At 46.3% G+C, this 16015-nt stretch overlaps 1 protein-coding gene across 1 annotated transcript in view; it reads left to right on the forward strand.

The window, feature by feature from the left end:
* Positions 1-11438, forward strand: part of Pde11a (phosphodiesterase 11A) — a 262795-nt gene extending 251357 nt beyond the window's left edge. The window contains exon 20 of the mRNA XM_075984824.1: positions 10592-11438. Coding sequence (XP_075840939.1) covers positions 10592-10750 — 159 coding nt within the window. The 3' untranslated portion in view covers positions 10751-11438. The remainder of the gene's footprint in view (positions 1-10591) is intronic.
* The last annotated feature ends 4577 nt before the right edge of the window (positions 11439-16015 follow it).

The following is a 16015-nucleotide window of genomic DNA, read 5'->3' on the forward strand; positions in this document are numbered from 1 at the left end:
GTCTCTCTCTCTCTCTCTCTGCAGGAGAGCAGTTTGTTCAAGGATCAAAGCGATTAGAACATCCTGCCATCTTCACAGACCTAACTATGACATCATCCATATTCTGCCACTAATACAGATAAAAATAACCTAGACTAGCCCGTCTGGACTGCTATGCTATGGCGCCTGCACAGGCGTGACGAGACCTAGAGCCTCTTTATCTTCTTTAGCGCAAGGCTGCCTTGTTAAAGTGTCCCTCACCATCACAAGTTAGCCACTATTGCTCCAGCCATTAAATTAAAGTTCCAACAATGGCAAAGAGATAGGGGTAAAAGCAGGGGGGGGAGGAGCCCCTCCCAGCTGACAGTGAGCCTTTCAAGCTTGTCCCTGAAATTCTACCTTATGAATTCTGCTTACATCTCTCTGACCACTGATAAGTTCAAGGAAGGCTAAAGTGCATACCGGACAGGCAGCTTGCAAACGCTGCCAACAGGACAAATGACTGTGTCCCCAGGTGGGGCAAAGGGCAAAGGTTACAAGGCCAGAGTCTTGTGGCCCTTTCGCCCAGGCCGCAGAAGAAGGACAAACAGTAGATAGCTCGCTCTCTCTCTCTCTCTCTCTCTCTCTCTCTCTCTCTCTCTCTCTCTCTCTCTCTCTCTCAGCTGCTGTAAGCCCACTGAGTCAACTGTGTGAGTCATGGCCTCTACAGGGGCTTGTTTCCGTCACCAAATGTCAGCTCCATAGCCTGACAACCTTTGAAACTGTTCCTGCCCTGCAGGGTGACCTCCCTCCCTCCCATGAGTCTGAAGCCGCTGCAGAACTAGGGTCAGTTGAGGACATTGACGGGGAAATTATATGCTTTGGGACTGACAGACAGGACCCACCTAGGAATTCGTTTTTCTTTTCTAACTCTCCTTTTCAGGGTTGCTCCACACAAAAACATAAGCTGACACCACCGCTGTGGTCATTGGTGACTAGCGTGGACTCCGCATTCAAAAATCTGTGTACAAACCCCAATACTGTTTGCCCCGGGCAAATTTTGTAACAGTTCAGGGCCAGCAACTTCTTTGCTGTTGTTGCTGTTGTTGTTTGGGGTGATTTTTGTTTTGTTGGATTTTTTGTTTGTTGTCCATAAAATGGGAGAATAGGGATGTATCTCCTGCTGCTTGAATTGAGGACTTAATAAGGAAAAACTCTAGGAAGCACAGATGCAGGACCCGACAGTGCCGCATGTGTCGCAGATGTAAATATTGAGTCTTTCTTTCCAGACTTCTGAAAACTATACAAATACATGCTCTAAGGCTGGTGTTCAGTGAAAACATTTCCTTCCAGAAGTCTGGTTTGCTTCTGTGCTCAGCACCGTTGTTTGATTGTCTGCTTTTCCAAGTGTGGTTTAAAACTGCTGGGAGCCTCGTATGGTAGTTAATACATTATCTTAAGCAATTTAATGCAAATTAATTTTTACACAACCTTGAGTTTCAAAAGCCATTGGACTAGGAAGGGAAAGAGTGATGCTTAGGAGGCTGTTTGCTGTCTCCATCTGGACCCCGGAGCGGCCCCATCTGCTCTCATGGGTACCACCAGCTCTCAGCAGCTCCCCTTCCAAACAGCATGCGGGACCTTTAAACTCGAGAGCTCGCCTGAGTGCATGGGAAGACGGATGCTTCGGGTTTTCTAGGAAACGTAAGGGGATTAGTTGGGCATTTCAAAGTTCTGGTTTGACATCAAGTTTATAGTGTGTTTTATTTCTGAATTTCTTTCTCTCTCATGATCTGATAGGGTCATGAGAATGGCAAGTCTCAATCTCTCAGAGGGTTTCTCAAGCTGTGGGCTTGTTCCGCAGAGTACATTGGCACTCAGTGGGAGCCACTAAATGGTTCAGGAGGAAATGGCAAGCTTGAGACCCTTTGAAAGCTGACTGGACTGGAACGAACGGGAGGCAGGGAGACTAGTTAGGGCGCTATCACAGAGTTCAGATGGAGGAGGCGCTGTAGCAGCAACGGAAGAGCGGGGTACAGGGACCCTTCAGAAGGGAGGTGACTAGACTGATGAGCTCGGCATGCCAGTAGGAAGAGCGGTGCTGCAGATCTCAGAGAGGAACCACAGCACGGACGGCGGCACTCAGCTCCAGAGAGAGTGGCCTTAGGAGCAGATGGCGGTCTCAAGGAAGGGGAAGAGTTCAGCCACACGTGGTCAAGTCACTGTGTCCTGCCATGACAGCACACGGGACAGGAGACAGGATCACTGCAAAGTGGCGGGTCCACTCTGAGGCTGTCTCTGTTAACTCATCAATAATCTTCGCCTCTGGAACCTAGAAGCTCAGCGGTTCGCTAGTCTAGACGTTCAGACTTGCTACCACCCTTGGCGACTTCCTTCCAAAGTCACACACCATAAATAGTGTGTTTCTCAGAGACACTCTCACTCCCGTGACTCCTCAGTCGTGTGAAGCCGAGAGAATCTGAAGGCCTGCCACTGCTGGCGTGCCCCTTGCCCCTCCTGCTGGAGGTCTGGGTGGCGACGTCAATTGCACAGAGTGTCTACGCTTTTCCATTTCAAAACCCCAGTCCCCAAAGGACCCCCGAGATCTTCTCCCACAGAGGAAATGATCGCAGTTGCAGAGCGATGCTGCAGCACAGGGCTGAGATGAGCGCTACCTCCAACCGCCATTTTACCAAAAACCCAGGAGGCAGGGATGTAGCCTTGCCGAACCCGCCCTGGGTTCAACCCCGGGCGATTAAAAAGGGGGCGGTATTTTGAAAAGCACTCTGATTTCTTTCTGTTCCTGAAACTGTCTCTCAGTTTCTGGTGGTTCTCCTTCAAAAGGTGCTGGTAAGAAATGGCAGGAAAGGCTCTCATGCTGCTAACAGTTTGGAACTGTCATTCAACAGCAATAATCCTCATCCCAGAAAATGAATGACCAGCTCAGAGAGCTTCCTCAGATACCATTAAAGTGCTGAGGATAAATCTGGGCATGTTCAGATATGAAGCCTGGCCTGGCACAAATTTGGTTTCTCTTGGTGCCCTTCTAACAGTGGAGCGACAGCCACCCACTGGGCAGAGCGGTTTCTGATGTTTCTGGCAGCAAACCAGGCTCTTTGTTCACTCTTTTGTCCCACATCTTCTTGTCGAGATCCTAGAAGTGACTGCGGTCAACTGGAGATACGCAGCAAGCCCCGGGGGTAGCAGGTATGCATCACGGCAGTGGGGGAACCCAAGGACGTACTGACTGCTGGCAGCTCAGGGAGCTGAAGGAACAGTCTCAGGAGCCGCACCGTGAGCACAGCTCCCTGCTCGTCTGCAGGGGGAGCTGCTAGGTGTGTTTGTCTAGCAGGACTGGGTGGCAGGTGGGAACAGGCCAGCCTGTCTTAGCCACTCTTAACCAGCCATTGATCAGTGACCGGGAGAGAGGAGAGGCCACTATCTCCTGAGGTCACTGTAATGGGAACTAGATATTTAAACCTAAATAAACAAACAAAGCCGAAGGGCTCATTTTCTGTGCAGAGCCCGTGGAGTGGCGCAGCCATCAGTCAGCTTCCCGTTACCATAGCAAAGCACCTCCCATTATGGCAGGGAAGGCAAGGTGGTGAGAACGCAGCTGTCTGGTCATGTGTCCACATCTGGAATCAGAGAGCTCAGATCCACAACAGAGTAAACCCTTCTTAAGTTGCGTCTCCCAGATATTTCATCGTAACAATGACAAAAGTAATGTGCACATAAAATTCATAATGTCTACTAAATTCTAATATTTAATATAGAATTACCAGGCATCCAAAGAAGCAAGAAAATTTTGATCCATAATACTAAAAAAAAAAAAACTCAACCAGTACACTTATAAAAGAGAGAAAAAAATGTTTCTTAAAAGCTTATAGAGACATCAATCTGTGATTCGATGAACCTTTGCTTTGGGTCTCTGGTGGGGGTGCCAGAAAGCAGGAACATATGGCCAAGCACACCCAAGCTGAGACCACTCAGGTTGGCATCCTCAATACATCCTCTCTCCAGCTGTCCTTGGTCTATAACAGGAATGCCCTTTGCTCAACAGCAGGGGCCCTCTGCAGTGGGTCAAGACACCTGGTTTCATGGGAAGACCTGGTAGTCATCCTCACCACTGATGCAGACCACGTGACCCCTCCACTCCTCACCCCAGCACCAACAGCTACTTCTGTCATCGTGAGCCTCTCACAGAAAGTGCAAAGCCTGCGTTCATCATCCATTCCAATGAGTTTCTGACTCATTGGCTAAGAAGGGGACGTTCAACCTCATCTGGACATGGGCGACCACCTCGGAGGCTACACACACAAAGAAGAGATGGTCATATTTGAAAGCACTAAAAATAAAATGCAAAAGCACTTGAATTATGAAAGCTACGATTGGGGATCTAGATGACACGCTTCAGTCTGCAAACAAAGGAGGAGGACGGGAGGCTGCGGAGAGAAGGCCGAGCAGGACTTGAACGGTCCAGGAGGACGAGTTGTCTCAGGAGGGACCTGCCACACAGTGCTTTAAACCAGGAAGGCTCGAGTAAAGACCCCTCAGTCTCTCCCTGTGTGATGGCAGGCAAGTCATTTGACCTTGATGAGTGGCAATTTCCTTACCAATAAAGAGATGATGAAGGGACCTACCGTACAGAATTGCCGTGATGCTTCCGTGAGACAATGACGTCACACCCCTAGCCCCGCCCTAGTGCAGGGGATGCTCATTGTATAAACCCGCTGTCTCTTCTTCTTAAATGTCATCAGAAATGGTAAAGGGGAATGCACCACTCAGCCAAAGGAAGGTGTCCTCCCTTCTTTTGCTAGCAGAAATACTATAAGGGCTCACACCACATGTTGGAGGCATGGTTCTGTTAAGCTCTGTGGGTCTTGGCTGGGGTGAGTCTGCAGACATCTGGCAAAATATTTTATTTTTTAGCTATTTTGGGTTGCCATGACTTAGGCAATGGGGTGGTGGTACTATTGCTGGCTTCTAGGGTGTCCTATAAAGTACAGCCAACACAGAAAGTATTCATCTGACCCCGAACACCATAGTAACGAGGTGGAGACACTACAATAGCCAGTTTCTTCCATTACCCACAGAACTGATCCGAGCAGTCCTTTCCTCTAGGTCTTAGTTTTCCTCGCTGATGAACTAGCAGCAACACAGATGATAATGATTTTGCCCTCATAAGGTCCTTGAGAAAGTTAGCGTGCCTGAAGCAACACAGCCTGGCACAACGTAGGCCTTCCGGAACACGGAACACCTGTGGTAGCAGTAAAAGTCAGTGAGATCAGCAGAGAGATCAGCAGAGGGGCGGAGCCAGAGCCAAGGGAAAGCCGGAGAGAGAATCAGGTGTGAGCTGATGCAGCCATTCACCAGCGGATAAGAAACTCTCTACAGCAATGTGTTTCCGTGAAGTTTAGGAGAGAGCAAGGGCCCCGTGTACACACCAGCAATTGGATCATAGAGAGAAGTCCAGATTTCTGTGTTCTTAGCTGTATCCACTCTCTTTCCAAGGCCTTAATCTAAACAATAGTTAGAATCTGTATTTTCATTCTCTTGTTAGCTTGGTTAATGTAAGCCTCTTGTTCTATATCGTAGACGCTGTTTCTATGTATTGATTTAACAGAATCTATCAAAATGCAAATTCGCATACTCTGACCCAGAAATACTAATTCTACAATTTGACCATCTGGTGGTCTTCATCTACAAAATGGCTAAGCACGGGATATCCTTGACACCGTTACTTAGAATGGCCAAATAGAAACACCTAATTTCCATTAACAGCAGGGAACTAGCTTGACAAATTTGACAGCTGAAAAACACTAGGTAGACAAAAAAAAATATCTCGTGTTTCACTTATACAGGTAAAAATTTTTCTTGTGGCCACACAAACAGCTGATCATATCTATTGACCAACAGTTGGGGCAGTGTAGAAGCCAAACTTTACCTTGTACCTCTGTGCCCTTGTCTATCCCTTGAGCTGAAAATGCTACTTATTGAGAATATAAATAAAATATAGACTAAACTACACGTGCTTGCCATAAGAAAGCTGAACAGTGGAGTGTGACTTGCAGAGGCAGGAAGGAGGAGTCCCTCAGCCACCCAGACTGCTAGGTGTAGGGTATGTCCCCTCATGCAAAACTACCGCAGGTGCTCCCGATGGGTTGAGAGAGTGCCAGTGGGATCGATAAGGTTGTCCCAAGAGACAAGTTGTGCATTCCCACTTGTAGGTACAGTGTTTTTCACAGGATCAACACAAGAGTCATGAGTCCTGCACGGGACTGGAAGAGTCTGGTCTAAAGGATTAGGCCCCTGGGAATAAGTTACATGGTCATAGACTTGAGCTCAGCACAAGAAAACAATATTCTAAAGTCAAACAATAAGAATAAAGTGGACCTGGGGCTGGAGAGATGGCTCAGAGGTTAAGAGCACTGATTGCTCTTCCAGAGATCCTGAGTTCAATTCCCAGCAACCACATGGTGGCTCACAACCATCTATAATGAGATCTGGTGCCCTCTTCTGGCATACAAACATACATGGAAGGAATGTTGTATACATAATAAATAAATAAATCTTTAAAAAAAAAGAATAAAGTGGACCTTCTTGAGAGGTAGTGTGCTCATTGCTCCTGGGGGCACAGTCACATGTATACCACAAGGAAGTCAGGCATCCTGTGGCTGATGCAACCACCCATGAGTCCTTTGTAGGTGACAGTCCCCTCTCTCTACAGAAGGAAGGACTGACTTTCCCAGAACCATCAGGAATTACCTGCTGGTGGCCAGCCTTCGGGAACATCCACTTCTCTGTATGTAGTACCCCTGCTCACAGGGCCTGGCTGGCAGTCCCCGGGAACCTTGGGACTTAACTTTGCAGATTCTCCTTTCTCTGCAGATATACCACTAGCTCCTTGTCCTTGCACCCAGCCGCATTTATGTGGCAAATTTATAGTATCAAAGCAATTCCTCCAGACTCGTGTTTTACTGCCTTTGTCTAGAATCAACACTTGTGCTAAGGGAAATGATTCCACCTGTGGTGATCCTGCCTCAGGAGGAAACAAGAAAAGGGGAATTCTGAGAAAGAGGTATCTTTCCCCGGCCCCAGTGTTTCGCTGCACACAGAGGGAGCAGAGGAAGAAGAAAGGAGACGATCGAGGAGGGAAAGTGTTTGGGGCTAAGCCAAACAAGCTTAAGTGTTTCAAAGAATAAATTGGCGGAGTAATTCGGATCATGGGCAGGTGCTAGGAATGTAATTTAGTAAATGCTCGGGAACCTGCCAAAGAAGAGAAAAATGTGTTGCTTTTGAGATCATTTCCCAGCAGCTCCATAAAAGAAAACTGATTACAGGAATTTAATAAGTAAAACAGAGCCAGAAATAGTGTGATCAAATGAGTTTTTAATTACATTTCAAGCAGAAAAAAATTCCAATTTGTGCTCCTGGGATAAAAAAAAATAAGTTCTAGAGAAATGCTTTTGTAGCAAGAAAGAACATATCCGCTAATTTCCATAGCAATGACAGTAGTCCGTTCATTAAAAGGCTTGATCAGAGTAAAGAGGAGCCCGTGCCAAGGCACGCTACACAAGACCATGGCAGTCATCGCTGCTACACACTTTTGTCAGAAATAAATAGACAGACAGACAGACAGATAAACACTGAGCATTGAGTAGGAATTGGGTATCTGCATTTTTCTAGTGGAAATAAAGGGAATTTTTAATTTTAATTTTTAATCAACTGGGTTATTATGTTGCTTTGGTTTATTCATATATGAAATAAATGGTACATCAGATTTTAAATGAGATGTTTCGGGTGAATGTGACAAAGGTCACTGGAAAGAAGACATACACACATTCACACATGCACTCACTGACACACACACTCACTGACACACACAGTGCGATGGGGATGGATGAGAATAACTATCACAGGGCATCGATGTGCAGAGGAGTCACCTCAACCAGCGAGAGTCTCTCTGTCCATTCAGGTCTGTTAGGGGATCTGTCAGGTTTACTGGCAGGGCGTTTCAGGTGTGTTTAGGGAAGGACACTCCACCATCTACGGGACAGGCTGTTCTTCAGATGAGGACTTTGCTGCAGGCCACTCCTTAACCACGGGGCACACCTAGACGGTGCTTTCTGGAAGATGTACAGGAACTACTGTGGTTTTATTCTCAGTTCAACCTTTGTCCCCTTGTGATGAATGGGGCCAACCTGCAACTTTCATGGGACCAAGGTTTTAATCCCTGGCCTCAGAAGTGGGCTCACCTAAAAGATCATCTTTCCAAAGACAAGTACATCTGCAGCCCCAGGCTCATTCCTTTAGGGTTGCATAGGGGAAAGTTGCTGTGGCAAGCCAGTTAGCAACACTCCCCCATGGTCTCTAGTTCAGTTCCTGCCTTGGCTTCCCTTAATAATGAACTGTAACCTATAAACTTGCTCAGCGTCTGAGGCCAGCCTAGTCTATACCGTGAGTTTTAGACTGGCCAAGGCATGGTAAGACACTGTCTTTAAAAAAAAGCAACAACAGCAGAAAGATGGACTGTCCCCGTATTTCCTTTTTTCTACGGCTGGAGCTTGAACACAGGGTTTTCCACAGACGAGACAAAGATTCTACCACTGAATGACACCCTTTATTTCCTTTTCTCAAAAATAGGATTATCTAGAATATAAAAGGACTCCAAGACCCTTTACTATGTATGTCCTATATGAATGATTTTACTCATATTTATTATTTAGTTATTCACATATAGATACTGTAAAAGATGTTTTTGCTAATTGTATTTTACTGGTTGAATATGTTGAAGTCTTTCGTAATAAGCAGTAAGACTTATTCCAATGCAGAGGAAGAGAAAGACAAAATATTAGGATGAAGTTTACAGCTCAGAGGGGGAGTACTTGTCCTGCACGAGGCCTTCAGTTTGATCCCTAACACCACAGGGAAATAAATAAATAAAAAGCCTTTAACATAGAGAAAAAGAACTCTAAACTTATAATTTTACAATTTAAGTTTTTTTTTAAAAAAAGTTCCAATGGAACAGAGAATCATGATGTTTTCCCAGATGGGCAGGGTGTTCTCCATGCCCCTCTGGCCTGTAAGATGTTTACCTACTGATATTTAGCCTGAGCCTTCTAAACCCGTTCTTGCCCTGGTTCATAGGTTATGTCTTTGGCCCATCCCATAATACTGCATTTCTGGGTGGGCGGACTCAGAAGCTGCAGAAGGCTCATGTGCATACAATTCAGATGAGACAGCGCGCTGTAGGGTTCCCATGCCACTGCCAGGGGCCATCCAGGGCTTCTGAGGTCAGAAGTCATTCACTCCACTTGAAAGTAGGGACCTCTTCTCTTAAAGAGGGTAAATTAAATGCAGAAGGAAGTATTTAGAAGCACCAATGGCTCTTGGGCAGTTTCACGAGCCTGGTGATCCGTCTGCCCCCTCTGTTCACTGCTTATGTTCCCACCCTCATCTTCCCCACGCCTCTCCGTTACTCTCTTCCCCGCCCCTTTCCCCTCGTCACTAGAGTGAAAACAGGCATTTGCGTTAAAAGGCATAGAAGGCTTAAGAGGGCGTAGTTAGGAACACTGAGAAAGATAAGTAAGAGGGCTTGCAGCCAAGCTGACCAGCTACGAGGAAGGCAGGACTCTGGGAGACACACGAAGTCATGTCAGCAGGCTCCCATGAAGACATCCTTTCCCCACCCCACCCCCCACACGCACCCATAACAGCACTCAGGGCCCTGCTGCCCTTTGACATCTTTCAGATCTATGTCACTCCATGTTAATCTGTATGTTCAGCATGGCCACCGCACTTTTGCTTTTGGAAGATGAGCCCCTCTTGTTACCTGGTCTTACGTGGGAAAGTTGAGCAGGCATCTGTGGCAGATGCTATTGTGATGTGGGATTCCCCTCTCTATGCTGTGAATCATTGGTTAACGAATACAGCTGCTTTGGGCCTATTACAGTGCAGAGTAGGGCAAGGTGGGAATTCCAAGCAGATGGAGGAGGAGAGAGTAGGCGGAGTCAGAGAGAAGCCATGTAACCGCCATGACGGATGCCAGACGGAACCATACTGGTAGGCCCCAACCATATGGCGATACACAGATTAATAGAAATGGGTTAATTTAAGATGTAAGAACTAGCTAGCAATATGCATAAGCTAATAGACCAAGCAGTATTGCAATTAATACAGTTTCTGTATGATTATTTCAGGTCTGGGCGGCTGGGAAATGAATGAGCAGCCTCTGCCAACACTATTGCAAAGTTATTTTTGAAAAATTTGAGTTCACAGTCTACTGATAGGTAAAACTCTCTCTGGTAGGCAAAGATACAGTTATTGATAGATAATAGCGGCATGCATTTTTGTCTTCTAGGTTTTTTGATGCACTTATAAACACAGTCTACAAGGCTGCCTGTCTCTTGAATAACACACAGCCATCTTGTTTGTCATTCTCGGCACAGGCTCTATGAATAGAACACAAGAGTGGTGGATGCATACCTACTTCTCAGAAATAATTTGTGTTTACCTGGTAGCCATTTCCTTTCCTATACCCGGTTTCCATCCCCCTTATAAACACAAGGAGGAGGAGGATACAAACCCGTGACCAGGTTCCTCACTCTCCACCTTTTCTCGTTTGCTTTAGGCCTTGGTGAAGGTCAACGCCAAACTGAAGCCAATGCTGGATTCAGTGGCTGCCAACCGAAGGAAGTGGGAAGAGTTACATCAGAAAAGACTGCAGGTCTCCGCCGCCTCCCCAGTCCCTGCGAGTCTCACCGTGGCGACGGGCGAGGATAGGATGTAAAGCACCCAGAGCCTCTGTGCGACCCTGTGGCCTGGAGGGTCCTCTGCAGCCTGAAGGATCCGCTGCAGCAGCCGCATCTTTCCACTCAGGCAGTCCAAAAGTGCAGACTGTATAGACCGGACCGGAAGCGCACCCGGAAGTGTGCTTGGTGGCAGAGGACTGGAAGGATGAAAGACAGAGGCCGGCAGAGAGCTTGACCCTCCGCTTTGCGTGATGAACCCACACTGCTGGATTTGGATCCATGAGCCTGAGGGCTATCAGCCCCAGTCGTTCAGAGTTGAGGGGACACCGTGGTAAAAGTGTCGCTAACACTGCTTCACGTATGGCATTTTCCTGTCATAAGCACGTCCCTTCTTGGCAGGTCTTTGTTCCAGACAGTCCCAAGAATCCAGATTTGCATCTTAGGTGTTTTATTTCTGATGCGACTGTTTCTTAGTGATGCACCAGACCGTTGGTCTTGTTTGCCTGTTGGATGAGCCTCCCCCTTATGAGTACCAACTAACCCCAATCTTTTCAAAGGGTCCCCAGTAGGAACGCAGAGAGCTTGCTAATTGGAGGGTTACAGAATCTATAACCCTGGCAGTGAGATCACAGTTCCTTTTTCAATGTTTGAATTCAGCCTTCATTGTAGACCAGGCCTTTTCCTGAGAAGAATAGATTAATAAGTTTATTCAAGCAAAGGGGAAGAGGAATTTACAGTCACGTGTACCACAGGTGACCTGTGAACACTAGAACTACTTCCAGGAGAGAGAGAGGAGAGAGAGGAGAGAGAGAGAGAGAGAGAGAGAGAGAGAGAGAGAGAGAGATTTTTACAAGCGCAGAGGACCCCTGAGACTGAGGACAGACTAGCCTGAGGTGAAAAAGTTTGGGGATAAAATTTAAGGTACCTCAATTTTATATTTTTCCTTAAGTGAAAAAAAAAAAAGAATATTCTAGAAAGGCCAGGTAATAACGTCTACACAACCTATATCCTCTAGGAAGTCAGGCCTCTAACAGGTGAAAAAAACTGTTTTAAATGGATGTTGTGTCTACTAAGCTGCTTTGATGCCCATGTCACCCAAGACACTTGTGGACAGGGTCCATCTTCCCCGAAAAGCACTGGCCTTGCTGTCCTTAATTTTGCATCCTCAACTGGGTGGCTTTGGACAGGTTTCTCTGCTGCCCAAACTGAAATTACCCTAGTAGCTTACTTGCAGAAGTCTTAACCTTAAAATCGTTTGTGCAACAAACTTTCAAGGACTCCCCAGGACACAAGATAGCTGAAAGCTGAGAGCTTCTGTTTGAAGCAGGTCTTGGGGGTCCAGAGCCCACAGGTCCAGGGGGTTCAGAGCCCACAGGGCTTGAGGGTCCAGAGTCCACACAAATCATCGTCTCTTTGTTCACGTAATGGTGCTCCAGAGAGAGACTCTGAGCACTCTGAAAATCCCCGCAGATGTGAAACCTGAGAGCCAGCCCAGCTCTAAACAATCAAACATTTACAAAACATTTTTTCCTTACTTTTACTGACCAGTATCAGTTATTATCAAAAAATAGTGGTCAGATGTTTGAATTGGGGATGGGGGTCCTAAAATGAAGGCACCAAACGGGGAGTGGGATGATCTGGAAATCACCATGAGGAAGGCAGCTTTGTTATGGCAAGAAACACAATAAAATAAACGGGGCAAAGGGTGGAGCTAGAAGATAGGGACTAAGGTAGATAGATGGCTAAGACAATGGCTAAGGGGGGTGAAAGTCAATCCAAATGAAGAAAAAAGGCAATTACAGTTCCCCCACCCTCCCAAATGAGGGTTCAGAATCATGACATCAATTGAGCAGGAAAGAGAGACAATTACACAGGGAGAATCTTGACAAAGGAGAAAAGGAAGGGCTGGGCGCACTAAGAAACAATGTTGCTAACTGCCCTTCACATCTGTGTCTGCAGGGAAGGCTGCGGGGGGGGGGGGGGGGGGGGGACACGAGCGCAGGGGAAAAAAATGCTTCTGCAGAGCAGGTAAGAGGACGCTGTGCAGATTTATGGATTTTATTAAGCCAGTTTTCTGAATCACTCTGCTATACAGGCAAATAGCTTCTGCAGAGCTGTCTCCCTCCTTCAGGTGAGGAACAAAGGATGGGTGGAGTTAGGAAGGGACCCTAGTCTGCAGGATCGTCTGCAGGTGCTTCTGGGTACCGCACCACATCATCCCATACGTTTCTGTCTTAGACAGTAATGAAGAAGCAGTCCACATGAGGCTGAGGTGAGCCCACATCTGTTACCCGTCCTAACAATAAATAACCAGGAAAACGGACGCCGGTCCACCCAAAGCAGACAGTTTCAAGCATGTGCTTTCTGATACAACTGGACCCAGTGTCTTCCAGAGGCTGCTGGCAGCAGCGAGACAGCAGCCTCCCTCCTCCCTGAATGTTGATGCTACATATTGCTGAGGGGGACATAATTTATAGCACAAACCCTACGGCTTCCTCTAAGGTTGAGTTTTCCTCTCATCTTGCCTTTTTATTGGCTTCACTGCACGGTTGCCAATAGCAACATCCATCGGTAGCAAAGGGAGTTCAACAGCATTGCAATCTGCCAGACAGTGGAGCCCTGACAATGTCAACCATCAATCAAATGGCTGCTTGTAATTGCCTCCATCTATTTCTCCTGTCTCAAGGTATCTGTCCTATTGTGGGTCAAGATTCAGAAACTGCTGACTAATGTCTGGGGTCTGCTCCTCCATGACTGTGGAGAACTGGGAGAGATGGTGGTAGCCAAACCCTAGAGGTCAAAGGTTGGGATTTTTAAAGCCCTTGTAAAACAATTTCTTTCCCATGACCGTGAGTTATGTGGGATCCTAGACTCTGTTTCCAACACACAGAATGAGGAAACGTCTCAATCCTTATTCTTCACTGTTGTTTCCTGTTGGAAAAAGGCATTTGAAATGTGAGCCCTCTTCAAAGGAAAAAAAAAAAACTCAGACAAGATTGTCTGCTTCCTCAGGTCTCTTGGCACGAACAGCTGAGGTGACTCCATCCTCCTTTTGTATGAGATGTATTTTTTCAGAAACTCGATTTATCCATGTTAGTGGGCGTGTAGCTACTGCGTGCACAGCCCACAGCACAGCTGGTGATAGCGGTGGGGTGAGCGCATCTTGGCAAACCACCAAGGGGACCCACCAGTCCACAGCGGACCGGGCTCCCTCCTCGCTGGCTGCCAATGGGCCTACTATCTGGGGACCCTGCGGCGCTTCAGGTTTCTATCTGTTTTATTCAGTTTCTGCATCCAGGGACCAAGCTATGCTGTGCTTTGCTTTGGAAACTTCATCCAAGTCATTCTCTTCTTTCTGCTTCTCAAATAAAATAGAAGCAAACCCGAGAGAGTCATCGTCTCACCGAAGACAGGGTAAACATTTACACAGAGAGGGAGTGGACCCCAAAACAACCTTCCTACAAAGCGTCAGAGACAGCTTCTAATGAGTGTGAACGATACAGTCACCAACACCTGCTCGGAAGTGGGTATCCTTCTGTTTCATAAAGAACAGCCTCAGATTATCTCATATCACTGAATCCCATGTGGGAATCATTAGTTTAGAAGTGAACTTGTAAAAGGAGCCAAGAAAGGCAAAAATTGTACATGAGTTTTCTGTGTCTTGAAACCCGAAGGTTTGCATGCTTCCAGGTACTCCAGGTTTGCAAATATCTTGCATTTAAGATGATCTCAGCACTGTTTTTTATTAGTGCAGTAATGACAGTATGTTTCTGAATTCAGTTGCTTTTTCTGTATATCAAAATTTAGCGTACCTCAATGGCTTACGTCGTTAGACTGACTTTACTCCGTTTCCTTTGCAGCACAATCTTTTTCCAACTCATTTCTCTTACTGACCCTTGTGGGTTGCAAAAAGACCAAAACAAATTACAATCTAACCTAACAAGTGCAGCAGGAATCTAAACATGTTTGGATGAAATTCAAACATAAAGAGAAATGTGTTTTGGTGGGGAAAATGACAAAAAGATTCATTAAAGCTACTCAGTGTAACCTAATTTGGGACCCTAAACACTTTGCCCCGCCTCCTTTAGTGAATTCCTAATGTTTCACAGTAACAATCTAGAATCGTTATTCTACCATGTGTGTCTAGAGTGCCTAAGCCCCAAATTACTAAGAATTTAAAGGTTAAGTCCGGCTGCTAGAAGGCCAAAGTGTCACACACTCCCTAAGTCAACTGTGGGTCACAACCCCACCAGAGATCAAATATCAGATAGCTCAAGACAGCGTGACATCAGATGTTGACATTATGACTCTTACCAGTAGCAAAATTACAGTTACGAAGTAGCAACGAAAATAATTTTATGGCTGGGGGTCACCACAACATGAGGAGCTGTATTAGAGGGTCGCAGCGTTAGGAAGGTTGAGAACCCTTGTCCTAAGAGAACAGTGGTAGAACGTGACTGGCCCATCCTAAAAGATGTGACTGGAGACGTACTTGAGGGGCCTCGGATTGAGCGGCGCCCAGCGCTGTGCTCGCTCTCCGTGTCACCCTGTCCCCCCAGGGAATGAGTTTGGGTTGTATATACTTTGATTTTGAATGGCCTTGCATGTTTGTGCATCTCTCAACATCACTAAAGGCCAGTGGTCATCTATGTATCCACCTGTACCCATGTAACTGAATGTAGGCACCGGTGCAAAACTGTGAGTTTTATGAAGTAAATGAGCTACTTGCTGTGGAAAAAAAAAAAAAGTATCTTCTTTGAGGCCATCATCTGTGTTCATGTCTGTGCATATGTGTGTTAGCATGCTCGTTTTTCTTCTGCTTTAATGTGGATTTAGATCACATCATATTCAGAGCACCTTTAAAGCATAGCGCAGTGTGGAGGCAGAAGTCTAGTTTGCTGAGTCCGTCCCCTTGGAGGGCTGTTGCTTTCGCCATTTTATTCTGATTTACAGTAATCTAAAAAGAGTTCCTTACTGACTTGTTTCCTAATTATTGTTGTTTTACCCAAAAGAAGGGAAATACGTTGTCGGCTGGCTTGTGTGAAGCCCCTCTCTCTCTGTGAAGTTTCCAGGTTAACACTGTATTGTAAGAACACTTGGTAAAATGCTGCTTGGCCATTGCAGAAGCAACTACCCACGGCTTCGAAACAGACTGCTTTAAGAAAACGGAAGCTTCTTGTTTTTAATAAAATGCTTAATGTTTAACTAACATTCTGGAGTAATCTTTATGTCGCCGGCTGGAAAAGGGACGCATGCATCCTAACACCTACTACAATTTAGTTCATTACCTTTGGTCGGTGCTG

Source organism: Microtus pennsylvanicus, chromosome 9 (assembly GCF_037038515.1).
Source record: "Microtus pennsylvanicus isolate mMicPen1 chromosome 9, mMicPen1.hap1, whole genome shotgun sequence".
NCBI classification, from domain to species: Eukaryota; Metazoa; Chordata; class Mammalia; order Rodentia; family Cricetidae; genus Microtus; species Microtus pennsylvanicus.